This window comes from Mobula birostris, chromosome 12 (assembly GCF_030028105.1).
Source record: "Mobula birostris isolate sMobBir1 chromosome 12, sMobBir1.hap1, whole genome shotgun sequence".
NCBI classification, from domain to species: domain Eukaryota; kingdom Metazoa; phylum Chordata; class Chondrichthyes; order Myliobatiformes; family Myliobatidae; genus Mobula; species Mobula birostris.
Window position 1 is genome coordinate 95,745,152 of NC_092381.1, and position 27,998 is coordinate 95,773,149.

At 44.1% G+C, this 27,998-nt stretch overlaps 1 protein-coding gene across 4 annotated transcripts in view; it reads right to left on the reverse strand.

The window, feature by feature from the left end:
* The window catches only part of gtpbp3 (GTP binding protein 3, mitochondrial), a 47,501-nt gene extending 29,466 nt beyond the window's left edge, over nt 1-18,035 (reverse strand). For all 4 annotated transcript variants that reach the window (XM_072274340.1, XM_072274338.1, XM_072274339.1 and 1 more), the window contains exons 1-3: nt 17,908-18,035; nt 15,491-15,647; nt 15,157-15,253 (exon numbers count right to left, since the gene is read on the reverse strand). In XM_072274340.1, the coding sequence (XP_072130441.1) occupies nt 15,157-15,253; nt 15,491-15,647; nt 17,908-17,972 (319 nt within the window). In that variant the 5' untranslated portion in view covers nt 17,973-18,035. The remainder of the gene's footprint in view (nt 1-15,156; nt 15,254-15,490; nt 15,648-17,907) is intronic.
* Nucleotides 18,036-27,998: the final 9,963 nt, after the last annotated feature.

The following is a 27,998-nucleotide window of genomic DNA, read 5'->3' on the forward strand; positions in this document are numbered from 1 at the left end:
GTCCCAATGGGCTGAACTGCCTCCTTCTGTGAGACTGCACCATCCCCCACACCATAACTAAGCTGGTTGGGACTCCTCCTCCTTGTTCCTTCCCCCTTCATCCACCCATTGCCAAAAACAAACATAAGCAATAAATATTGAGAACGCAAGATAAAGAGTCCTTGAAAGTGAGTCCATAGGTTGGGGGAACATTTCAGTGATGGGACAAGTGAAGTTGAGTGAAGATATCCCCTTTGATTCAAAAGCCTAATGGTTGAGGGGTAGTAACTGTTCCAGAACCTGGTTTATTGAGTTCTGAGGCTCCTAATGGCAGCAGCAAGAAGAGATCATGACCTGGCTGATGGGTGTCCCTGACGATGGATGCTGCTTTCCTGCAAAAGCTCTCCATGCAGATATGCTCAATAGTGGGGAGGGCTTTACCTGTGATGGACTGGGCCGTATCCACTACTTTTTGTAGGATTTGCCATTCAAGGCCACAGGTGTTTCCATACCAGGCTGTGATGCAGCCAGTCAATATACTCTCCACTATACACCTACAGACATGTGTCAGAGTTTTAGATATCCTGCTGAATCTCTGCAAACTCCTAAGTAGAGGCATGGCTGTGCTTTCTTCATAATTACACTTCCAAGCTGCACAGATCCTCAGAAAAGATAATACCGAGGAATTTAAAGTTGCTGACACTCTCCACCTTTGATCCCCTGAGGACTGGCTTCCTCCTCCTGAAGTCAATATTCAGCTCCTTTGTCTTGCTGGCATTGACTAAGAGGTTGTTTTGTGACATCACTCAGCCAGAATTTCAATCATACATTAACCCTTTCATCTCTGGGATCATTCTTGTGAACCTCCTCTGGACCTTCTCTAATGCCAGCATGTTTCCTTAGATAAGGGGACCAAAACAACTCACAATACTCAAAATGTGGACTGACCAATGCCTTATAAAGCCACAGCATTAATTCTCGCTTTTGTATTCTAGTCCTCTGATAACGAACGCTAACATTGCATTTGTCTTCCTCACCCAATCTGGTGGAATTTTTTGAAAAAATACAAACAGGATAGGCAAAGGAGCATCGGTTGATATTGTGTACTTGGATTTTCAGAACACCTTTGACAAGGAGCCATACGAGGCTACTTAACAAGTTTAGCACCCATGGTATCACAGTAAAGATACCAGCATGGATAGAGCATTGGCTGATTGGTTGGAGGCAAAGAATGGGAATAAAGGGCCCCTTTTCTTGCTGGCTGCCACTGTTGGTGTTCCAAAGTGTTGGGGCTGCTTCTTTTTATGCGTCAATGATTTGGATGTTGGAATCGGTGGCTTTGTGGACTAGTTTGCGGATGATATGAAGATAGGTGGAGGGAAAGGTAGCTTTGAGGAAGCAGAGAAGCTACAGTCACATTAGGAGAATGGGCAAAGAAGTGGCAGATAGAATGCAGTGTCGGGAAGTGTATGGTCATGCACTTTGGTAGAAGAAATAAAAACGTGGACTACTTTTTAAATGAAGTAAAAAAAATTGAGGTGCAAAGAGACTTGGGAGTCTTTGTGCAGGATTCCCTAAAGGTTAATTTGCAGGTTGAGCCAGTGGTGAGGAAGGCAAATATAATGTTAGCATTCATTTCGAGAGGACTAGAATATAAATGCAAGGATAGACTGTTGAGGCTTTATAAGGCACTGGTGAGGCTTCACTTGGAGTACTATGAGCAGTTTTGAGGCCCTTATCTAAGAAAAGATATGCTGATGTTAGAAAAAATTCAAAGGTGATTCATGAAAATGATTCCGGGATTGAAAGGCTTGTCATATGAGGAGGTTTGATGGCTTTGGGCCTGTACTCACTGGAATTCAAAAACATGAGGGGGGAATTACATTGAAAACTATCAAATGTTGAAAGGCCTTGATAGTATGGACGTGGAAAGGATATTTCCTATGGTGGGAGAATCCAAGACAAGAGGATACAGTGTCAGAATAGAGGGTCATCCACTTAGAACAGCGATGAGGAGGAATTTCTTCAAGCCAGAGTGTGGTGAATCTGTGGAATTAGTTGCCACAGGCAGCTGTGAAGGCCAAGTCATTGGGTATATTTAAGGCAGAGGTTGATAGATTCTTGATTTGTCAGGGCATGAAGTGTTTCGGGGAGAAGGCAAGAGATTGTGACTGAGAGGAGAATGGATTAGCTATGGTGAAATGGTGGAGCAGACTCAATGGGCCAAATGGCCTAACTCTACTCTAGTATCTTATGGTCTTACAGCCTCAACCTGCAAGTTAACCTTTAGGGCAGGGGTTCCCAACCTGACCTGTTGCTTCATGGTATTGGTCCAAGCCAGAAAAAAGATTGACATACAAAAGCTTTAGGGTATCCTACACAAGGATTCCAACGTCCCTCTGTACCTCTGAATATTGAATCTTCTCCCCATTTAGAAAATAGTCCACACCTTTATTCCTTCTGCCAAACTGCATGACCATGCACTTCATTACATTATATTCCATCTGCCACTTCTTTGCCCATTTCCCAAATCCGTCAAAGTCCTTCTGCAAACTTCTTACTTCCCCAACACAACCTGCCCCTTCGTATCATACACAAAACTGGCCACAAAGCCATCAATTCCTTCACCTAAAACATAAAAAGAAGTGACCCAACACCGACCCCTGCAGCACACCATTAGTCACTGGCAGCCAAACAGTAAAGGCCCCCTTTGTTCCCATTCTTTGCCTCCTGCCAGTCAGTCAATCGTCTACCCATGCTCCTACCTTTTCTGTAGTACCACGAACTCTTATTTTGTTAAACAGCCTCACCTGTGGCACCCTGTCAAAGGCCTCCTGAAAATCAAAGTACACAACATCCACTGACTCTCCTTATCTATCCTACCTGTTATTTCCTCAAAAAATTCCAATGGCTTTATCAGGCAAGATTTCTAAAGGGGGAAGGTGAAGAGCCAGAAGTCATGGTACATACAAGTACCAATGACATAGGTAGTAAAAGGGAGGAGGTCATGACGAGCAAATATAGGAAGTTAGGCAGAAAACTAAAAACCATGCTGACATTGGCCTATTTTATCTTCTGCCTTCAAGTACCCCAAAACTTCATCCTTAATAACAGACTCTAATATCTTCCCAATCACTGAGGTCAGGCTAACTGGCCTATAATTTCATTTCTTCTGCCTCCCTTCTTAAAGAGTGGAGCGACATTTCTAATTTTTCAGTCCTCGGGAACCATTCCAGAATCTAGTGATTCGTGTAAGATTATTACTAATGCCTCCTCGGTCTCTTCAGCAACCTCTTTCAGATCCTTGAGGTTTAGTCCATCTACCTCAAGACTATAAGACATTGGAGCAGAATTAGGCCATTCAGCCCATCAAGTCCACTCCACCATTTCATTATGGCTGATCCCAGATCCCATTCAACCCTATACAGCTGCCATCTCACCATATCCCTTGATGGTCCAACCAATCAGGAATCCATCAACTTCCGCTTTGAATATACCCATGGACTTGGCTTCCACTGCAGTCTGTGGCAGAGTGTTCTACAGATTCACAACTCCCTGGCTAAAAAATTCCTTCTTACTTTTGTTCAAAAAGGTCGCCCCTCAATTTTGAGGCTGTGCCCTCTAGTTCCTGATTCCCGCCTACCAGAGGAAACATCCTCTCCACATCTAGCTTCAAGCTTTTCAGCTTCCCAAGCACCTTTCCCTTAGTAATAGCAACAAGTCTCACTTCTGCCCCAGACACACACATATTTCTAACATACTGATGTCTCCCACGGTGAAGACTGATTCAAAGTACTTATTATGTTTGTCCATCATTTCTTTGTCCCAATTACTACCACTCCAGCATAATTTTCCACTTGACTCTTTTACGCATTATATACCTGTAAAAGCTTTTTGCACCGTCTTTTATATTATTGGCTGGCTTACCTTCATATTTCATCTTTTGTCTCTTTTTGCTTTTTTTAGTTGCCTTCTGTTGGTTTTTAGAAACTCCCCAATCTGCTAAAATCCCACTAAGTTTTGCTATGTTTCCTCTCTTTTATGCTGCCTTTGACTTCCCTTGTTAGTCACAGTTGCCTCATCCTCCCTTTGGAATCTTCTTCATCTTTGGGATGTATCTTTCCTGCGGCTTCAGAATCACCGCCAGAAACATCAGCCACTGCTGTTCTACCATCATTCCTGCTAGTGTCCCCTTCCAGTCAATTCTGGCCAGCTCCTTTCTCATGCCTCTGTAATTCCCTTTACTCCACTCTACTACTGATACATTGTGATTTCATCTTCTTCTCAAACAGCAGAGTAAATTCTATCATATTATGATCACTACCTCCTAAAAGCTCATTTACAAGCTTCCGAATCAAACCAGGTTCATTGCACAACACCCAATCCAGAATTGCCTTTCCCTTACTGGGCTCAACCACAGGCTGCTCTAAAATGCCATCTTGTTGGCATTCTACATATTCCCTCTCTTAGGATCCAGCACCAACCTGATTTTCCCAATCTACCTGCATATTGAAATCCCCCATGATTTTGGCTCCATTATACTTTAACTCAGCGGTCCCCAATCACCAGGCCGCAAAGCATATACTACCGGGCTGCGAGGAAACTATACAAGTCAGCTGCACCTTTCCTCATTCCCTGTCACGCACTGTTGAGCTTAAACATAGGGTTGCCAACTGTCCTGTATTGCTGGGACATCCCATATATTGGGCTAAGTTGGTTTGTCCCATAAGGGACCACCCTTGTTCCATACTTCCCCAGCTAAGGTAGAGCATTCCTATGAAACCTTTCATGCCAAAATGGCGTAAAGCGCAGAAGCAATTACCATTAATTTATTTGGGAAAAATTTTTGAGCGTTCCCAGACCCAAAAAAATAACCTACCAAATCATACCAAATAACACATAAAACCTAAAATAACACTAACATATAGTAAAAGCAGGAATGATATGATAAATACACAGCCTTTATAAAGTAGAAATAATGTATGTGCATCGTAGTCAGGAAGATAAAGTCAAAACCGATTTGTGGGGGAAAAAAAATCGCACGTACGTGCATGCGCACGTCACGCATGCGCACACAGGTGCCCACGCAAGGCTTCATGGTCATGGTAGTCTTCCTCACTGTCCTGCATTTGACTGCTACTTTCGTCCCTTATTTGGAAGTGAGAGTGTTGGCAACTCTAACTGTAAAAGACATGCTGAGGTGAGTTTAACCCTACTTGAATACTCCACCCCCCAGTCGACCAGTCCGCAAGAAGATTGTCAATATTAAACTGGTCCGTGGTGCAAAAGAGGTTGGAGACCCCTGCTTTAACTCATTGCACTGACTGCAATTTTGCCCTATCATCTGCCTGCCCTTCCTCACAGTCTCACTATTCACTTCATCTACTTGTATACCAACTGTCCCATCCTCAACCCTATCAGTCCCCATTCCCCTATCAAGTTCATTTAAACCCTCCCCAACATCTCTTGCAAACCTGCCAGCAAGGATATTGGTTCCCCTTAGGTTCAGATGTAACCTGTCCTTTTTGCATAGATCATACCTTCCCTAAAAGAGATCGCAATGATCCAGAAATCTGAAAACCTGCTCCTTGCGCCAATTCTTCAGCCACACAATCTTCTTACTCTTACCCTCACTGGCATGTGGCACCGATAGCAATTAGTACTCTGGAGGTTCTGCTTTTCAGCTTTCTGCCTAACTTCCTATACTTGCTCGTCATAACCTCCTCCCATTTCCTACCTATGTCATTGGTACTTATATGTACCATGACTTCCGGCTGTTCAGCCTCCCTCTTTAGAATGCCACGGACCTGATCGTTGACATCCCTGACCCTGGACCTTGTAAGGCAACATACCATTTGGGTGTCTCTTTCATATCTGCAGAATCTGTTTCCTGCTCCTCTCGTCATGGAATCCCTTATCACTACTGCACTCCTCTTCCAACCCCACCTCCTCCCCTTATGAACCACAAAGTTAGACTTAGCGTCAAAGGCTTGGTCACTATACTCTAATATGTTAGCGGTGTATACAGTGGAGATGCTGGCAGTGTTGGTTGCGTTGCGATGCGATGGGTGGAGAAAGTTAGACAAGTCAAAGTGTTGATATACTCAGATTCATCCTCAGTTCTAGCAAGTTTAAGGTCTTTTCACTCAAACAGCTGGCAAGATGTACTTTTATGAAGTCCTTCAGTCAGTCACAAGAATTGCAAATCAGGGAGGTCAGGTAAAATTTCTACAGGTTCCAGCACATGTAGGGGTGAAGGGGAATGAGAGGGTGGATGAGTTGGCAAAGAGGGCATTAATGAAAGAAAATATAGAAATGTACATTACTATCAGTAAAGCAGAGGTTAAGTGTGTAATCTGGGGGAAAAAAAAATCAACCAAATGTGGCAAGAAAGATGGGACAGGGAGGGGAAAGAGAGGCATTTATATCAAGTACAAAGAAGTGTTGCAGGTGCTAGGGTAGGTAGTAGATACAGAAGAGAGGAGACTGTGTGGACTAGGTTAAGGCTGGGGCATTGCATTAAACAAAACATTGAAAATGATAGGGAAATACCAGACAGGATTGTGTGAGGAATGTCAAGAAGAGGAGTCAGTAGAACATGTAGTTCTGAGTTGCAGGAAGTATGGGATACAGAGAGAGATGATGAGAATTAATCTAAGGGAATTGGGGGTGCAAGAATTCACATTAAAAGGGTTGCCGGGCATGGGTGAGAGAGTACAGGCCAGGGTATTTTTAGCTTTCTAAAGGGGTACAGGGGTTTTTTTTATAGGATATGACAGATAAGCAGGAATAGGGTACTAGGATAGCCAAAGATGGGAGGATAAAGTGTGGGTGAGGGTGAGAGGGTGAGAGGGTGAGAGGGTGAGAGTGAGGGTGAGGGGAGAGGAGGGTGAGGGTGAGGGTGAGGGTGAGGGTGAGAGGGAGAGGGAGAGGGAGAGGGAGAGGGAGAGGGAGAGGGAGAGGGAGAGGGAGAGGGAGAGGGAGAGGGAGAGGGAGAGGGAGAGGGAGAGGGAGAGGGAGAGGGAGAGGGAGAGGGAGAGGGAGAGGGAGAGGGAGAGAGAGATAGATAGATAGATAGATAGATATTGGGTGAAGGGATGTAGAACGCAAGTCTATTGCACACGCCAGAGCAGAAGGTGGTAGTAATGCACCATTAAGCTGGGTGCCAACCGCCGTAAAACAAGACAAAGAAGAAGTTGGTCACTATACTGCTGCCGCAAAAAAAAATACAAATTTCATTATGTATGTGAGTGGTGATAAACCTGATTCAGATATGGGTCTCCATTGTGGACTGAGAGTGAAAAGGGGTCAGGAGACAGGAATCATGGTTGGGAAAAGGGAGAGGAAAGGGGGGAGAAGCAAGCAGCAGAGAGACATTCTGTAATGATCAATAAGCTAATTGTTTGGAATCAAATGACCTTGCCTGGTATCTCAGGGCTGAGTGTATCTACACCTGCACCAACTCTCTGCCCCTGGCACTCCTTCTCTGCCATCTCTCCCACACCCCTCCTGTGGCACCCCATTCTCGCCATTCCCAATATCCTTTGCTCCCGCCAGATTGACAAACTCGTTCTCGACTCCACATTGACAAATACAGTACTGCACAAAGGTCTTAAGCACCTGAGAGCGAGCGTGTTTTTAATTTTTTCTCTCTCTCTCTCTCTCTCTCTCTCTCTCTCCTCCCCCCCCCCCCACAAAAGTTTGGACACCCCGGTCAAAATTTCTGTTACTGTGAATAGTTAAGTGAGTAGAAGATGAACTGATCTCCAAAAGTCATAAAGTTAAAGATGAAGCGTCCTTTTCAATATTTTAAGCAAGATTAATGTATTATTTTTGTCTTGTACAATTTTAGAGTGAGAAAAAAAGGAAAGGAGCACCATGCAAAAGTTTGGGCACCCCAAGAGATTTGAGCTCTCAGATAACTTTTACCAAGGTCTCAGACCTCAAATAGCTTATTAGGGCTATGGCTTGTTCACAGTCATCGTTAGGAAAGGCCAAGTGATGCAAATTACAAAGCTTTATAAATACCCTGGCTCCTCAAACCTTGTCCCAACAATCAGCAGCTATGGGCTCCTCTAAGCAGCTGCCTAGCACTCTGAAAATTAAAATAAATGATGCCTACAAAGCAGGAGAAGACTATAAGAAGATAGCAAAGCATTTTCAGGTAGCCGTTTCCTCAGTTCATAATGTAATTAAGAAATGGCAGTGAACAGGAACAGTGGAGGTCAAGTTGAGGTCTGGAAGACCAAGAAAACTTTCCAAGAAAACTGCTCGTAGGATTGCTAGAAAGGCAAATCAAAACCCCCGTTTGACTGCAAAAGACCTTCAGGAAGACTTAGCAGACCTGGAGTGGTGATGCACTGTTCTACTGTGCAGCAACACCTGCACAAATATGACCTTCATGGAGGAGTCATCAGAAGAAAACCTTTCCTGCGTTCTCACCACAAAATTCAGCGTTAGAAATTTGCAAAGGAACATCTAAACAAGCCTGATGCATTTTGGAAACAAGTCCTGTGGACTGATGAAGTTAAAATATAACTTTTTGGCCGCAATGAGCAAAGGTATGTTTGGAGAAAAAAGGGTGCAGATTTCATGAAAAGAACGCCTCTCCAGCTGTTAAGCACGGGGGTGGATCGATCATGCTTTGGGCTTGCGTTGCAGCCAGTGGCACGGGGAACATTTATTGGTAGAAGGAAGAATGAATTCAATTAAATACCAGCCAATTCTGGAAGCAAACATCACACCGTCTGTGAAAAAGCTGAAGATGAAAAGAGGATGGCTTCTACAACAGGATCATGATCCTAAACACACCTCAAAATCCACAATGGACTACTTAGAGGCGCAAGCTGAAGGTTGTGCCATGGCCCTCACAGTCCCCTGACCTAAACATCATCGAGAATCTGTGGATAGACCTCAAAAGAGCAGTGCATGCAAAAGAGCCCAAGAATCTCACAGAACTAGAAGCCTTTTGCAAGGAGGAATGGATGAAAATCCCCCAAACAAGAATTGAAAGACTCTTAGCTGTCTACAGAAAGCATTTACAAGCTGTGATACTTGCCAAAGGGGGTGTTACTAAGTACTGCCATGCAAGGTGCCCAAACTTTTGCATTGGGCCCTTTTCCTTTTTTGGAATTTTGAAACTGTAAAAGATGGAAATAAAAAAGTTTTCTTGCTTAAAATATAAAGAAATGTGTCTTCTTCAACTTTATGCCTTTTGGAAATCAGTTCATCTTTTACGCACTTAGCTATTCACAGTAACAGAAATTTTGACCAGGGTGCCCAAACTGGGTGACTGTTAGGAGAGGGAAGGAGAACAGACAGAATGAGCACAGCACCCCTGTGGCCGTTCCCATCAATAATAAGTATACCGTTTTGGAGACTGTTGGTGGGAATGACCTACCAGGGACAAGTTGCAGTGGTCACATCTCTGGCACCAAGACTGGAGCCTCAGCTCAGAAGAGAAGGAGGGAAAGCATAGAAAATAGGTGCAGGAGTAGGCCATTCGGCCCTTCGAGCCTGCATTGCCATTCAGTATGATCATGGCTGATCATCCAACTCAGAACCCTGTACCTGCCTTCTCTCTCTATACCCCCGATCCCTTTAGCCACAAGGGCCATATCTAATTCCCTCTTAAATATAGCCAATGAACTGGCCTCAACTGTTTCCTGTGGCAGAGAATTTAACAGATTCACCACTCTCTCTCTGAAGAAGTTTTTCCTCATCGCGGTCCTAAAAGGCTTCCCCTTTATCCTCAAACTGTGACTCCTCGTACTGGACTTCCCCAACATCGGGAACAATCTTCCTGCATCTAGCCTGTCCAATCCCTTTAGGATTTTATACGTTTCAATAAGATCCCCCCTCAATCTTCTAAATTCCAGTGAGTATAAGCCTGTCGATCCAGTCTTTCATCATATGAAAGTCCTGCCATCCCAGGAATCAATCTGGTGAACCTCCTTTGTACTCCCTCTATGGCAAGACTGTCTTTCCTCAGATTAAGGGACCAAAACTGCACACAATACTCCAGGTGTGGTCTCACCAAGGCCTTGTACAACTGCACTAGTGATAGAGGATTTGATAGTTAGGGGGACAGATAAGAGGTTCTGTGAGAGAGATCGAGAATCCCTGATGGTCTGTTGCCTCCCTGGTGCTAGGGTCCATGATATCTCAGATCGAGTTCTCAGTATTCTCAAGAGGGAGGGTGTGCAGCCAGATATCCTAGTCCATGTAGGGACCAATGGTGTGGATAGGAAGGAGGAGGAGGTCCTGCAAAGAGTTTAGGGAGTTAGGTGCAAAGTTGAAGGACAGGACCTCCAGGGTTGCGATCTCAAGATTGCTACCCGTGCCACATGCCAGTGAAGCTAGAAATAGGAAGATAATGCAGTTAAATACGTGGCTAAGGAGTTGGTGCAGGAGGGAGGGCTTCATGTTTCTGGACAATTCGGCTTTGTTCCAGGGAAGGTGGGACCTGTTCCGACGGGACGGGTTGCACCTGAACTGGAGGGGGACGGACATCCTTGCGGGAAAGTTTGCTAATGCTGCTCCAGGGAGGTTTAAACTAGATTTGCAGGGGGTGAAGAACCAGAGTGTTAGAGCAGATAGTGAGGTGAAAGAGGATAAAGGTCATGCGAGAACTGCAAGTATAGTGCATGGAGTAAAGCCAGATCTGACATATAAAGAGGCTTTGAGGAAAGGGAAACAGAATAAAGGATGTAAAGGTAGTAAGGTAGAAGGGCTAAACTGCGTGTACTTCAATGCAAGAAGCATCAGGAACAAAGGTGATGAACTGAGAGCTTGGATACATGGAATTATGATGTGTGGCCATTACAGAGACTTGGCTGGCACCACGGCAGGAATGGATTCTCAATATTCCTGGATTTCGGTGCTTTAAAAGGGATACAGAGGGCGGAAAAAGGGGAGGATGGATGGCATTACTGATCAGGGATACTATTACAGCTACAGAAAGGATGGGTAATGTAGCAGGATCCTCTTTTGAGTCAGTATGGGTGGAAGTCAGGAACAGGAAGGGAGCAATTACTCTATTGGGAGTATTCTATAGGCCCCCTGGTAGCAGCAGAGATACCAAAGAGCAGATTGGGAAGCAGATTTTGGAAAGGTGCAAAAATAACAGCGTTGTTATCATGGGTGACTTTAACTCCCTAATATTGATTGGCACCTGATTAGTTCCAATGGTTTAGACGGGGCAGAGTCTGTAAAGGGTGTCCAGGACAGATTCCCGTCACAGTATGTTGACAGGCCGACTAGGGGGAATGCCATACTAGATCTAGTATTAGGTAATGAACCAGGTCAGGTCACAGATCTCTCAGTGGGTGAGCATCTGGGGGACAGTGACCACTGCTCCCTGGCCTTTAGCATTATAATGGAAAAGGACAGAATCAGAGAGGTCAGGAAAGTTTTTAACTGGGGAAGGGCAAATTATGAGGCCAAAGTCCTTTTCCATAGTGAATACTGAAGTAAAGTATTCATTAAATACAAAGCATTTGTTGCTTTGTGGTAGCAGTCTAGTGCAAGATATAAAAATTACTATGTTACAAAAATAAATAACTAGTGCAAAACAGTGTAATAGTCCTATGTACTACCACATTGTTTGCCAGAGTAATTACTTTTTCTCATACTGGACTACTCCGTACTCAGTAACACAGGTCTGGCAATAACTTAGTAACCAGTTCATTCCTGCACTCACGGCTCCCAGTTTAATCATTCTTTTCCATACTCACTGTTCTCAGAGTAATAATTCATTCCCAACTCACCATTTCTAGTCAGATAATTCATTTGCACACTCACCATTCTTGATGTAATAAATCACTCACACTCATTGTTTCAATGTAAGAAATTATTCCCACACTCACAGTCCCCAGTGCAATAATTGATTCCCATCTCATCATTTCTAACGTAACAATTCACTCCCACACACAATATTCCCAGTGTAATAACTCAATCACATACTCAAAGGTAGTAATTTATTCTTGCACTCACCATTCCTAGTATAATAATGTATTCCATTTCACACCTTTCCCCAATGCAATAGTTCATTCCAAACTCACCACTCCCAGTGCATGAACAGTGATTTTCCTAACTTCAGTAATTTCTCCCCCCTCCCTTCCCCCTTTCTCCATTCCGCACTCTGGATCTCCTCTTACCCATTCTCTTTTCCTTACCTCCTATCACCCTCTGGTACCCCCTTTCCTTCCATTTCTCCTGTGGTCCACTCTCCTCTCCTATCAGATTCCTTCTTCTTCAGCCCTTGAGCTTTTCACCTATCACCTCCTAGCCTCTCACTTCACCCCCACTCACCTATCTTCCCCTTACATAACACTTTCCAGCTTGCACTCCTTTCCAGTGCCCCTCCCCCATCTTATTCTGCTTTTTCTCCCTTGCTTTCCAGTCCTGATGAAAGGGTTCAACCTGAAATAGTCCCCTCCAAAGATACTGCTGAGTTCCTCCAGCATTTTGTGTGTGTTACTCTGGATTTCCAGAATCTGCCAAATCTCTTGTGGTTATATATTTACAGGCATCCGTTAGTCTCATGAGACCATGGATTTGAGCCTTGGAAGGTTTCCAGGGCGCAGGCCTGGGCAAGGTTGTATGGAAGACCAGCAGTTGCCTACGCTGCAAGTCTCCTCTCTCCACGCACTGATATTGTCCAAGGGAAGGGCATTAGGACCCATACAGCTTGGCACCAGTGTCATCACAGAGCAATGTGTGGTTAAGTGACTTGCTCAAGGACACACGCGTTGTCTCAGCCAAGGCTTGAACTAAAGACCTTCAAATCACTAGACAAATGCCTTAACCACTTGGCCACGCACCAACACATATACAGTGGCATGCAAAAGTTTGGGCACCCCGGTCAAAATTTCTGTTACTGTGAATAGTTAAGCGAGTAAAAGATGACCTGATTTCCAAAAGGCATAAAGTTAAAGATGACACATTTCTTTAATATTTTAAGCAAGGTTACTCTGTTATTTCTATCTTTTACAGTTTCAAAATAACAAAAAAGGAAAAGGGCCCGAAGCAAAAGTTTTGGCAGCCTGCATGGTCAGTACTTAGTAACACACCCTTTGGCAAGTATCACAGCTTGTAAACGCTTTCTGTAGACAGCTAAGAGTCTTTCAATTCTTGTTTGGGGGATTTTTGCCCATACTTCCTTGCAAAAGGCATCTAGTTCTGTGAGATTCTTGGGTCATCTTGCATGCACTGCTCTTTTGAGGTCTATCCACAGATTTTCGATGATGTTTCGGTCAGGGGACTGTGAGGGCCATGGCAAAACCTTCAGCCTGTGCCTCTTGAGGTAGTCCATTGTGGATTTTGAGGTGTGTTTAGGATCATTATCCTGTTGTAGAAGCCATCCTCTTTTCATCTTCAGCTTTTTAACAGACGGTGTGATGTTTGCTTCCAGAATTGGCTGGTATTTAATTGAATTCATTCTTCCTTCTACCAGTAAATGTTTCCCGTGCCACTGGCTGCAACACAAGCCCAAAGCATGATCGATCCACCCCCGTGCTTAACAGTTGGAGAGGTGTTCTTTTCATGAAATCTGCACCCTTTTTTCTCCAAACATACCTTTGCTCATTGCGGCCAAAAAGTTATATTTTAACTTCATCAGTCCACAGGACTTGTTTCCAAAATGCATCAGGCTTGTTTAGATGTTCCTTTGCAAACTTCTGACGCTGAATTTTGTGGTGAGGACGCAGGGGAGGTTTTCTTCTGATGACTCTTGCATGAAGGTCGTATTTGTGCAGGTGTCGCTGCACAGTAGAACAGTGCACAACCACTCCAGAGTCTGCTAAATCTTCCTGAAGGTCTTTTGCAGTCAAATGGGGGTTTTGATTTGCCTTTCTAGCAATCCAACGAACAGTTTTCTCAGAAAGTTTTCTTGGTCTTCCAGACCTCAACTTGACCTTCACCGTTCCTGTTAACTACCATTTCTTAATTACATTACGAACTGAGGAAACAGCTACCTGAAAACACTTTGCTATCTTCTTATAGCCTTCTCCTGCTTTGTGGGCATCATTTATTTTAATTTTCAGAGTGCTAGGCAGCTGCTTAGAGGAGCCCATGGCTGCTGATTGTTGGGACAAGGTTTGAGGAGTCAGGGTATTTATAAAGCTTTGTAATTTGCATCACCTGGCCTTTCCTAACGATGACTGTGAACAAGCCATAGCCCTAATAAGCTATTTGAGGTCTGAGACCTTGGTAAAAGTTATCTGAGGGCTCAAATCTCTTGGGGTGCCCAAACTTCTGCATGGTGCTCGTTTCTTTTCTTTCCCACGCTAAAATTTTGGAGATCAGCTCATCTTCTACTCACTTAACTATTCACAGTAACAGAAATTTTGACCGGGGTGCCCAAACTTTTGCATGCCACTGTATATATACATACACACACTTATTATCGAGGGAAGTTGTCACGGGTAATCTGCACTGGCTTTTTCCCCTTTCCCTCTCCCGACAGTCACCCAGGTACCTGTCTCCTGCAACTTAGGGATGACTATCTCCCTGTAGCTCCTATCTATCACCTCAATTCCCATATGAGCCAAAGGGCATCCAGCTGCAGTTCCAGTTACTTGACGTGGTCTCCAAGGAGCTGAAACTCGATGCACTGTAAGTCTCCCAAATTTCCCACATCTCACACAAGGAACATATCACTGCCTTCGGATCCATTCTCAGTGCATTAGCTATGTAGTAGCAGAAAAGAAAGTTACCAAAATCTTTCTTTCTTACTTAGAACCTCCACCGGTGCTTGCCTAAGCCTGTTGAGCCAAAGCTGGACCACTCTAACATTGGCCCGCTTCCACAATGGCCGCTCTGCCCACACCTCCTTCCTTTTTTATTAGCCCCTCACAGATTTCAGCCCCCAAAAGGAAGCTGAAAGCTCCCGAGTTCTTTTTAAACTTTGCGCTGCATCACCAACGAATGACCTCTGGCACTGATTTCAACCCAATGAAAAGGATCAGCAAAGTGCAACTCTTCACACGTCGGCATAAAATTGCATCTACTATTTTTCAGCCAGTCCCTGTCATGTTGCAAGCTTTGATAGCCTTCTTCACTGTCCGCTATGCCCCAAATTTTGGTGTGTCTGAAGCATTAAACATCTTACTGCTAACATCAATTCCGTTTGCTAAAAACAATACACAATTCTTACACAGCAAAAATTGGTTTTACCTGGAGTGAAGGGGAGCTGCGGTTGATGCTGATACAGTCCCTGACATATCAGAATGTCAGCAAAGTTCACACCACAGCAATGAATATCCACTCGCACCTAACCACAAAGTGCAGGAGAGATCGTCACTGGAAGACATTCAGTCAATGCCTGTTCTCATGCACAAGCAGCTTAACATGAGCAGCTGTTAGGTTCTTCATCAATGTTATTGGTTAGTACATGGAACATTAAGTATAATAAATCAAGTATTTATTTGTGTTTACTCTTGGATTTGAAGTAGGCTGAGTGCAAACAATGATTTAAACAACCTGCATCCATCCATGCGGCGTGATTTACCTCGGTCGGTTTGAGGGCAACTGAAGGCAATCGCTGGATCTCTAATGGCTTCTTCAGGTCAGTACACTGCACTGCTAAGTAGGAATCTCTTGAACCTGCAGCACTGCTGGTACCAATTTCTGCCCGTCTAGGATTTTGCCTCAATACATTATTCCTCCTGTACAAAGAGAACGAACATTACTTTTAATCTGAAACCCGTAATTACCGGGAAAGTAGGGTCAATAAAATAAGCTCAGGTAAGTTTAGAGTAATTAGGAGCTTGGTTGTCAGCAAAAGGTTTGTTTTCACTCTCTATCGCAATGATAAAAAAATACCTAAACTACTGACATGGAAAATCTGAGATAAAAATAGAAAAGCCGGAAACACTTGGCAGGTCAGAAGGGACAACACCGGAAACAGTAAATATATCTCCTGGTACAGATGTCGCTGAATCTGTTGAGACTCAATACTGTAGGTAAGTTATCGATGTGGATAGAGAGTTGGTTGGCAGACAGGAAGCAAAGAGTGGGAATAAACGGGACCTTTTCAGAATGGCAGGCAGTGACTAGTGGGGTACCGCAAGGCTCAGTGCTGGGACCCCAGTCGTTTACAATATATATTAATGACTTGGATGAGGGAATTAAATGCAGCATCTCCAAGTTTGTGGATGACACGAAGCTGGGCGGCAGTGTTAGCTGTGAGGAGGATGCTAAGAGGATGCAGGGTGACTTGGATAGGTTGGGTGAGTGGGCAAATTCATGGCAGATGCAATTTAATGTGGATAAATGTGAAGTTATCCAATTTGGTGGCAAAAACAGGAAAACAGAATCTGAATGGTGGCCGATTAGGAAAAGGGGAGGTGCAACGAGACCTGGGTGTCATTATACACCAGTCATTGAAAGTGGGCATGCAGGTACAGCAGGCGTTGAAAAAGGCAAATGGTATGCTGGCATTTATAGCAAGAGGATTCGAGTACAGGAGCAGGGAGGTACTACTGCAGTTGTACAAGGCCTTGGTGAGACCACACCTGGAGTATTGTGTGCAGTTTTGGTCCCTAATCTGAGGAAAGACATCCTTGCCATAGAGGGAGTACAAAGAAGGTTCACCAGATTGATTCCTGGGATGGCAGGACTTTCATATGATGAAAGACAGGATGAACTAGGCTTATACTCGTTGGAATTTAGAAGACTGAGAGGGGATCTGATTGAAACGTATAAAATCCTAAAGGGATTGGACAAGCTACATGCAGGAAGATTGTTCCCGATGTTGGGGAAGTCCAGAATGAGGGGTCACAGTTTGAGGATGAAGGGGAAGCCTTTTCGGACCGAGATTAGGAAAAACTTCTTCACACAGAGAGTGGTGAATCTGTGGAATTCTCTGCCACAGGAAACAGTTGAGGCCAGTTCATTGGCTATATTTAAGAGAGAGTTAGATATGGCCCTTGTGGCTAAAGGGATCAGGGGGTATGGAGGGAAGGCTGGTGCAGGGTTCTGAGTTGGATATGAGCCATGACCATACTGAATGGCGGTGCAGGCTCAAAGGGCCGAATGGCCTACTCCTGCACCTATTTTCTATATTTCTATGTTTCTGTACCGATCGCCAGCTGAGGACAGGTTGTCGCCCTCGTCAATCAAATGTGAACCGAGTACACACACAATAGAAGTAAAAAGTAAACACGTACAAAATGCCGGAGGAACTCAACAGGTCCTGCAGAAAGGTCTCTGCCCACAGCGTCGACTGTAAATTCATTTCCATAGATGCTCCCGACCTGCTGAGCTCCTCCAGCATTTTCTGTGTCACTTTGGATTTCCAACATCTACAAATATTCTTGTGTTATAGAAATTACATGTCTGGAATCCGTCACAAATTACACGTAAGCGCAGGATCGAGAGAATTATTAAAAACTTTCAACGTTGGAACCGAAGCGAAAAAAGTTGGCCCCGAAACACGCTGAGGTGTTATTTCTGAGCGGTGTTGTGTGTGCGTCTGTGTGACCAAAGGGGCAGTTTCACCCAGCAAATGCTGGAATTTGGAGCAAAGAAACTGCTGGAGGAGCTGAGAGTCAAAACACAACTCTCTCCACAGATCCTGCTCAACACGCCGAGTTCCTCCATGCAGGAGTTCTCTGGCCACACACACGCATGGGTCCTGTGCCATTCTTAGCATAATCTGAGGAAATTTTGTTGTAAAAGCACAAAATAACTTTAAAACATGTCGTCCAGATCAGAAAATCTACCGCTGTGGCTCGAGACGACGACGTTTCCTAGCAAAATAGCATTAATGGGGTCACATTTTGCATTTAACGTTTATGCAAGGAAGCCTCCTGCCCAGAATACTGGGATAGAGATGCGTGCTTCCTGTTAGGCCGCGGCACGGGACATCGCGCAGGCGCGCAGCAGACGAATGATCGCAGTATTGGTCTCGTTGCGGCTGCTAACCTGCCCACATTCCGCCGGACGCCCCGCAGCAAGGAACGCAAACCGACCGCCGCTACTCGCTCCATTACTCTGACGTGTCCAATCCAGCCGTTAATTGGCGGCTCACGGGGAAGGGAAATGCTCGACTACGCCATCTACTCACGACGGTGGGTACTGCAGCAGACCAATCACAAAGTCAATGCCAAATTGCTTACCTGACGTTACACCTGGCCACGTGAAAGTTGCAAACAAAAGGTTGGCTCCTCTGACGCTGAGGACCATTGCACCTGTTTTGTATCAATAGTGCTAGTGTGTAGAACAGTGTGGCTGAAATATCAGACAGCTTAGCACAAAGCCCTTGATGCTGTTGACCAATGCTTATTCAGAGATGGATTTTTAAAAAGCATCTTAAACAGTAAGAGGATACAGACCAACCCACAATCACTGAAACCCAACTTGCTCGCACAACAAGTAATTAGGAACCAAATATAGTAGCTGTCATTGCAAGATTTGAACACGAGTGAATGTTTCCTATTCCTTGCTGGCCTCACATCTAGAGCACAAAAGATAGAACATAGAACAGTGCAGCAAAGGAACAAGCCATTGAGCCCACAGTGTTGTGTGGAAACAGCTAAAAAGCAAATCAAAAACACCCAAACACTAATCTACCTACACCATGTCCATATCCCTCCATCTTCCTCACATCCATGTGCCTATCTAAACATCTCTTAAAAGCCTCTAATGTATTTGCCTCTATCACCATACCAGGCAGCGCATTCCAGGCATCCACCACTCTTGAGTAAAAGAACTTACCCCTCACATCCCCCTTGAACCTACCCCCTCTTGCCTTCAATGTATGCCCTTGGGTATTAGACATTTCAACCCTGGGAAACAGATACTCTGTCCACTCTATCTATGCCTCTCATAATCTTATAAACCTCTGTCAGATCTTCCTTTCGCCTCTGCCACTCCAGAGAAAACAACCCAGGTTTCTCCAGCCCTTCAAACCAGACAGCATCCTGGTAAACTTCTTCTGCGCCCTCTCTAAAGCCTCAACATCCTTCCTATTGTGGAGCTGACCAGAACTGTATGCAATTCTCCAGATGTGGCTTAACCAGAGTTTTATAACCTCTTGACTTTATGCTGTATAACAATGATTTCAATGATGGAATAGATTGTTGCCAAATTTGCAGATGATATGAAGGTTAGTGGAGAGGCAGGTAGTGTTGAGGAAACAGGTCGGCTGCAGAAGGACTTGGGCAGATTAGGAGAGTAGGCAAGAAAATGGCTAATGAAATATAATGTTGGAAAATGCATGGTCATGCATTTTGATAGTAGAAATAAATGCGCAGACTATTTTCTAAACAGGGAGAAAATCCAAAAATCTGATATGCAAAGGGCTTGGGAGTTCTTGTGCAGAACACCCTGAAGGTTAACTTGCAGGTAGAGTCGATGGTGAGGAAGGCAAATGCAATGTTTGCATTAATTTCAAGAGGTCTTGAATACAAGAACAGGGACGTGATGCTGAGGCTTTATAAGGGACTGGTGAAGCCTTACCTTGAGTAATGTGAATAGTTTTGGTCCCCTCATCTAAGAAAAAGATATGCTGTCTTTGGAGAATGTTCAGAGTAAGCTCACAAGGATGATTCCAGGAATGAAAGGGTTATCATATGAGGAACATTTGATGGCTCTGGGTCTGTACTTGCTGGAATTTAGGATTAGTGGGAGGGATCTCACTGAAACCTTTCAAATATTGTAAGGCCTAGACAGAGTAGATATGGAAAGGATGTTTCCCAGGGTCAGGGAGTCAAGGACAAGAGGGCACAGCCTCAGGACAGAGAGGCATCCATTTAAAACAGATGTGGAGTAATTTCTTTTGCTAGAGGGTGGTGAATTTGTGGAATTTGTTACCACATGCAGCTGTGGAGGCCAGGCCATTGGGTGCATTTAAGGCAGAAATTGATCAGTTCTTGATTGGCCACTGCATCAAAGGTTATGGGGAGAAGGCTGGGGAATGGGGCTGAGGAGGGGGAAGAAGGTTCAGCCATGATTGAATGGTGGAGCACCCTCAGTGGGACAAATGGCCTAAATCTGCTCCCATGTCTTATGGACTTCTGAGCTCAATGCCTCAGCTAATAAAGGCAAGCATTCATTAAACCTTCTTAACCACTCTATTGACCTGTGTAGCACTTTCAAGGAGCTGTGAACTTAGCTCCCAAGATCTCTCTGCTCAGTAACACTGTCCTGGATCTTGCCTTTGCATTTGCCCTACTGAGGTGCAACACTTCCCATTTAACTTCATCTGTCATTTCTCTTCCCACACAAGACAGCCCAATGGAGCTAGTAGTATATAAATATATATTTTAAAAATAGATTTCCAGGATATTGTATATGATTTGCGGGCATCAGGGAGCCGCTATCAATGTGCGGGAGACTCCTGGAACTTCCAGGAGAGGCGGGATGTCTGTATACAACCTTGAGATTCATCTCCTTACAGGCAGCCACTAAACAAAGAAACCTGATAGAACCCATTGAAAAGACCATCAAACATCCAGTGTGTAGGGAAAAAACAAATCTGTAAACCATAAAAGTCAGCAAGTAACATTCAGAACTGAAGGTCACGAAAATGAGTCTGCAGCCATGAAGCCACTCATCACTGCAGGAGCCCATTTTGTTCAGTGCAGACATGAGTAAACTTTGCAGAACAGCAAGCTAAATAATCTTCTGGAAATAGTAGGGGACAGAGGGTCCAGTGAGATGGAGGAATTGAGGGAAATACATGTTAGTAGGGAAGTAAATTAAAGGGATTAAAGGCAGATAAATCCCCAGGGCCAGATGGTCTGCATCCCAGAGTGCTTAAGGAAGTAGCCCAAGAAATAGTGGATGCATTAGTGATAATTTTTCAAAACTCTTTAGATTCTGGACTAGTTCCTGAGGATTGGAGGGTGGCTGATGTAACCCCACTTTTTAAAAAAGGAGGGAGAGAGAAACCAGGGAATTATAGACCGGTTAGCCTAACATCGGTGGTGGGGAAACTGCTAGAGTCAGTTATCAAAGATGTGATAACAGCACATTTGGAAAGCGGTGAAATCATCGGACAAAGTCAGCATGGATTTGTGAAAGGAAAATCATGTCTGACGAATCTCATAGAATTTTTTGAGGATGTAACTAGTAGAGTGGATAGGGGAGAACCAGTGGATGTGGTATATTTGGATATTCAAAAGGCTTTTGACAAGGTTCCACACAGGAGATTAGTGTGCAAACTTAAAGTTGGATGATCAGCCATGATCATACTGAATGGCGGTGCAGGCTTGAAAGGCCGAATGGCCTACTCCTGCACCTATTTTCTATGTTTTCTATGTTTAACCATCAGCCTGTCCCTCACCTCCAGCCCCAACAGACTGATCTTTTCAGTCTGCCCTGGCACTTAAGTTGGCCAGACTTGAGGTTGTTCCTGACTCAGGCTCTGCTGCTTCAATACACTGGACCCCAAGGGCTGAATTTAGCCGTACCCAACCTTTCCAATTTGGCCTGGTACCAAACAATGGGCTGTTCCTTGTTCTTGGACCCGGGCCCCACTGCCTTGACTCTGCCTGGTCTCAGTTTTTTCCCTTTGAATCAGCTTCAAATCCGCTCCAGCAAGGCCAAACATTGGCTCATTACCCACAGTTGCGCCCGACTTCAGGCCCTGTGACCTTGTTTCAGACCGTACACACTATGCTGCAACTGTCCTGCACTTTTGAGCCTTCAAAGGTCCAAAGGTCCAATTTAATGTCAGAGAAATGTATACAATATACCTCCTGAAATGACTTTTCTTCACAAAAAAAAGGGATTTGCATATGCACAAATTCTTATAAAGTTCCACAGAATACAAACAGGCAGGATGTCACTGCCTGGCTGAGGAATTTGGATCCTATAAAAATATGGGGTGGGCTATTTAGAATTGAACTGAGGAGGAAGTTCAGTTGTAAGATGGTGTATCTTTGGAATTTCCTGCACCAGAGAGAGAGCTCTGGCAGCTTAGTCATTGATGGCATTCACTATTGTGCAATAGATCTCTGAATGTCAGAGGATTTGAGGAAAAGGTTTTGGTCAGGAAGTTGGTGTTGGAGCAGAGGATTGGTCAATGATATCTTTGAATGGTAGAACAGGGTTGAATGGTCTACACTTGCTGGTTTTGTTCTTGTATTCTTACAAACTAAAAGGTGTTGGAGAAGGAGTTCTAGAACTTGATGCCAGGGCAACCGAGGGCATAGTTACCAATGGCAAAGCAAAGGAGGTCAGGGAGCATTAAGCTGCTGGAAATGAAGGAATGTAAGTATCTCAGAAGGTTACTGAATGCTGAAAGGATGAGGCGATAGAAAAGGAACAAAACTGTGGCTGCAAGAGCAGCTCAGAGGCTGGGTAACCTGCACTCAACTCCTGCATCCACCATCCACAGGACACAGATGGAGTGTGATGGAATACTCTCCACTGGCCTCCATGAGTGCATTTCAACCAAATCCACGATAAAACAACTTTCCAAACACATTCATTTCCTCCAGTAGTTGAGCACAGTAGCGGTGTGTGTCATTGACAGAATGCACTGCAATGACCTGTCTAGGCTATACTTGAGCATCTACTTGCAATCCAAACTTTACTATCAACAATAGGTACATTGGAAATGGCACTTGTATCTCCTTGTACACTGATTAGTGAAAAGTAGTACGAGTGTAGCAGATGTGAAAGCAAATGGTGACCCAAGAACAACAGGAATTCTGCAGATGCTGGAAACCCAAGATGACCCAAGACCTGAGGAAGGATTTCTGACCTAATTGATTGACTGGTCATCTATCCATAACTGCTACTTGATGACCTGAGCATTCCCAATATTTTCTCCTTGTTTCTTTGTGTTCTCATTGTTTGCAGCATGTCCCCTGTTGCACATTGGTTGTTTGTCAGTCTTTATGTAGAGTTTTTTCATGAAATGTTATTGTATTTCTCTTTTCCTGTAAATACCTGCAAGAAAATGAATATTAAGGTAACATAAATATACTTCAATAATAAATTTAGTTTGGACTTTGAAAAAATATTCACTGATCCACACCTTCCAAGGATTTACTTTTTTAAAAATCTACTGCAGGTATTTTGGTTCCTTAAGGGTGTGATTGCCGGGGGTAGTAATGCGGACAATTCCCACTACCTATTAAATGCTCCCAATAGTGTGTGCCTGAAATAGCCTCTGACAACCAAATCCAGTGGAACTGTTTCTATTGATAGGAGAAGGGGCAAAGGCAGGTTACTGGTGCCTTAAAACCAGTGGCTTAGGGCAGTTGGGGCTTGTTAGCCATGGTTGGCAGTACATCTAGGAAAAGGAGAACTCTGATCTCAAACTTATGCTGCCTTGCCGTCAAGAGGAAGGCTTCGGGAGTAAACCCCAAAGAAAAGAGCTGGAGTCCCCAAGACAGCCCTGCATTGAGTTCAACGCAGCAACTCCTGTGACACTGCTGGTCTCTTCCATTCCTTTGGGTTCATCAGATGCATGGAGATGGGGAGCTTGCTGCATGGGCAACAGCTTGCTCTCCATATTGTACTGCCCTGGCTTGTGTATCTAGACAGCAAGAATGCAACATCCCCGGTCAACCCGGACAGACCAAGGCCCATACCATATACCCTAAGACAGTGGCAAGATACTACCAATGTCAAATATCACATAAATCCGTCAACTTCACTGGAAAGATATGTGAACCAATGGCAGTGTACAGTCCCAATCCTACAGCACCGGTATTGACCACAGTCTACACTAATTTTCTCCATCATGTTGGCCACGTCACTCACCACTCAGGCTCCTGAACTCTGCCGGGGGGGGAGGAGCGGGGGCGGGGGGCGTGATTCCCAAGCAACGAGGGAAAAAGGTTCCAAGATGTATTCAAGGCTACCTGGAGGTTCATCATCAGCATCAACTCCTGGGAAGCTCTGGCCCATGACTATTCCCCGAGCAGAGAATGGCTGTGAAGAAGCCACCGACTGGGAGCACACAGCAGTCCAGTAGAAGTGATGAAAGGTGTGTATCACCTTTTATTCTTTTGACAGCCACCTTCAGCCCTGAGGGGGAGTCTCCAGATCCAGGAACCTCAGACCCATAAAACAAGTCATCCTTGATTTGGGGGAGGGCACCATGGTAGTGTATTGGTTAATGCAGCACTACTACAGGTTTGGGAGTCAGAGTTCAGATTTCAATCCAGTGCCGTCTGTAAGGACTTGGTACATCCTCCCCATGAATGCATTGGCTTCCTCCGGGTACTCCAGTTTCCTCCCACAGTCCAAACACGTACTGGTTAGTCGTTAAATTGATTGGACTTGGGTGAAGGTGGTGGGTTGCAGGCTAGTTGAGCTGAAAGGGCCTGTTCCACTTGTATCTCCAAATAAGTAAATAGAATCCCAAGGGAATGCCTGAGAAGGCAACAATTAGGTTCCTCCCATTGTAAGAGGTTTTCAGTAGAGGAACAGGCATGTCTTATTACAATTGTACAGCTTCCTAGCCAGACCACAATGTTGCCATCCTACCAGAGAGAGTTACCACTGAAGGAGAGCAACAGAAGTTCACTGGGCTGATTCCTTGGCTGGTGTCATTACTAAACGAGCAGGGACTGGGTCAACTGGTTTAGTTTTCACACAAGAGGAAATTTCATATTTGGAACCAGAGATCATAATTTTCAGATATGGAATAAAGCATTTCTGAACGGAGTGGAGGAAAAACTTCTGTACTACAAAGGAGAAAGGTAATTTGTTAAATGAATTTCAGTTGATAGATTTTTGGGCACAAAGTACATCAAGGGGCCTGGGAAGAGAGCATGAATCTGATATTGAGAGAGGATTAACCAAAAATTGAATGATAGAACAAATACAAAGGACCAAATAGCCTACTGCTCTTTTTTGTGGTTTGTGAGATGATCTTTTCAAACAACAAATGATTGTAGACAAAGCCCAATATTTCATCTACTTCCTAATATCTCTTTGCGGTTATGTACAAGCACCAACTAACTTCTCAGCACAAGAAGTTCCCTCCACTCCTACATTTGTTTTTTCTCTCCCCAATCAAACTGATTAATTCTTACTTTCATCATTTTCCATCGGCTACCCAGTCTGTTCATTTACCTTGTCTGCGTCCCATGACCTCTTTGTTCCTTCTCAAAGCTCACATTCCCACTCAGCTTTGTGTTATTAGCAAACCCATTACATAATACAGACTTGCATATCAACCAGAAATACGTCATAAAAAAGTCCAACAGAACCCATGGGACAAACCTTAGCCAAATCCCTGTAAAGCCTTTGAAATTGTACTAGGCACAATTTCTATGCATTGCGTGCTGCTTCCAATTATTGTTGAGTCCTTGGAGAAATGTAGTTGGAGGCAGATTAGTGACTGTGATGGAGGTGAAATTGCCATTGTGATGGAAAAGTGATGTCAGAGGTGTAAACACAAAATCTGCAGATGCTGGGATCAAAGCAACACTCCTGATGAAGGGTTTCGGCCCAAAACATCGACTCATCATTTCCACGGATGCTGCCCGACCTGCTGAGTTCCTCCAGCGTGTTGTGAGTGTTGATGTCAGAGGTGGGTGGGGTTTCAAGTGGGTGTTGTGGAATTGTTTGGTAGGTACTGGAGATGGAAATAAGCTGGCTCAGTCATGTGTTTGAGGAAGTCAGTCATGAGATGGTAGTAAATGCGATGCAAGGAGGCACTGCTTAGAGCAGGAGTTCCCAACCTGGACCCCTCTGTCAATGGTAGGGGTCCATGGCATAAAAAAGGTTGGGAACCCCCAATCTAGAGGAAGATGGTAGAAGCACAGGTGGGACGAAACCTTTGCATAAACCTCATATTTGCAGTACAGTCTTGTGCAAATTATGTCAGCCTCATGTTGTACTCCACTTGACATCAGCAGTCATGCACAGTCACCCCCATGCAGTACTGCATCAAGTGCATAGAGTTGCCTGCAACAGTTCTGGCCCTTGATCTTCCATTGATATCTGAAACTTAATTCTTCAAGGCCAAGCACCAGTGGAAATCACCCAAAATTGTCCTGATCCTTGTGGCAACACACATGTAACAACCAGCCAAGCAACATGAGAAAAATATTCTCACCCCTATGAAACCACTCCTCTAGCCATACTATTATCCACAAACCAATAAGCTGTAAGGTTTGTATTGCACTGTAAAGCAGTTTCAGATTAAGTATGAAAGAGATGTGGTTAAATTAGAAGCTAGGATCTTATATTTGCACAAAACTTAGTTACAGAAATATGTGGGGTATAGTGTAATTTTCCAATTCCATTGGGCTTTGAAATATAAAGTGATGTTTTACTGTTTATCAGAATCAGGTTTAATATCACCAGCATAGGTTGTAAAATCTGTTAACTTTGCAGCAGCAGCACAATGCAATGCATAATAATAGAGAAAATAGTGAATTACAATAAGTATATGAAATTAGTGCAAAAATAGAAATAAAAACAAAGTAGTGAGTAGTTCATGGGTTCAACGGCCATTCAGAAATCGGATGGCAGAGGAGAAGAAGCTATTCCTGAATCGCTGTGTCTGTGCCTTCAGGCTTCTATACCCCCTTCCTGATGGTAGTAATAAGAAGAGGGCATGTTCTGGTTGATGTGGGTCCTAAATGATGAATGCCACCTTTTTGAGGCACCGCTCCTTGAAGATATCCTGGATTCTATGGAGTCTGGTGCCCATGATAGAGCTGACTAAGTTTACAACTCTCTGCAGCTTTGAGCCTGTGCAGTAGCACGCCCCATACCAGATGGTGATGTAGCCAGTTAGAATGTTCTCCATAGTACATCTGTACTATGCATGATGAAATACCAAATCTCCTCAAATTTCGAATGAAATATAGGCATGGTCATGCCTTCTTTGCAGCTGCATTGGTATGTCAGGTCCAGGTTAGGTTCTCAGAGTTATTGACACCCAGGAACTTGAAATTGCTCACTCTTTCCACTTCTGATCCCTCTATGAGGACTGGTGTGTGTTCCCTTGACTTACCCTTTCTGAAGGCCATAACCAGTTCTTTGGTCTCACTGACATTGAATGCAAGATTGCTATTGCGACACTACTCAACTAGCTGGTATATTTTGCTCCTGTGTGCCCTCGTCACCATCTGAGATACTGCCAACGATGGCTGTATCATCAGCAGATAGCATTTGAGCTACAGAGTCATGATAGTGAGAACAGAGCAGTGAGCTAAGCACTAAGGTGAACACAATAGACTTTGTTTTTTTCTTGTTATAATTATGTTCTTTCTTCTAATAACTGTTTATATTTTATATTTAATGTTTAATTTGTTTTTCTGGTGAATGGTGCTTATCTGATGCTGTGTTTGTGATGCTGCTGCAAGTTTCTCACTGCACCGATGTTTACATGCACTTGCGTGTATGGCAATAAACTCAACTTTCACCTATGACAAGCTGTGTTTGATTCTAATTGCAGTCAAACAATATCTGACTGGATCAGCCAAAAGCAGATAAATTTGGTGTACGTGAGGGACACCACACTTCCAGCCTGAGACAGATAGAAACATAGAAGACAGAGGAGAAAGCAATGAGAGGGGCCCTGAGCAAACACTTTAAAACTCACTTGTTCAAAATGGACAAAAGGAATGGGGAGGATTGTGCAAATAAGGAGGACCGATTTGATTTGGGAATTGAACGGTTAGATTGAAAACCAGCCACAGCTCTCCGTTACTTTTCTGCTCAACGTCTGTCATGAGAAACCATGAGAACCTTGTTAAATAAAAACAAATGATCAGGGATACTGGAAACCTGAAATTAAAACAATAAATGGTAAAACGTCAGGCAGCATCTACAAAGTAAGTAATGGTTACTGTGATAGGCCGCTGACAGTTCACATTGAAAATGACTGTCACTGGAACAACAGGGTGTTCAGACCCAAGAGATTAGGGGGAAATCATTTATGATTAATCGAGCTTTTGAAGAGGTCATCAGGTATACCCAGTGCCTTTATTTGCACACACTTTCAGAGGAAGCCTTTTGATCAAGGTTGGAAAGCAGGTGGGAAGTGGGAGAGTGCAAATAGAGGGCAAGATCACGTGTTGAGGAGCCAGAAG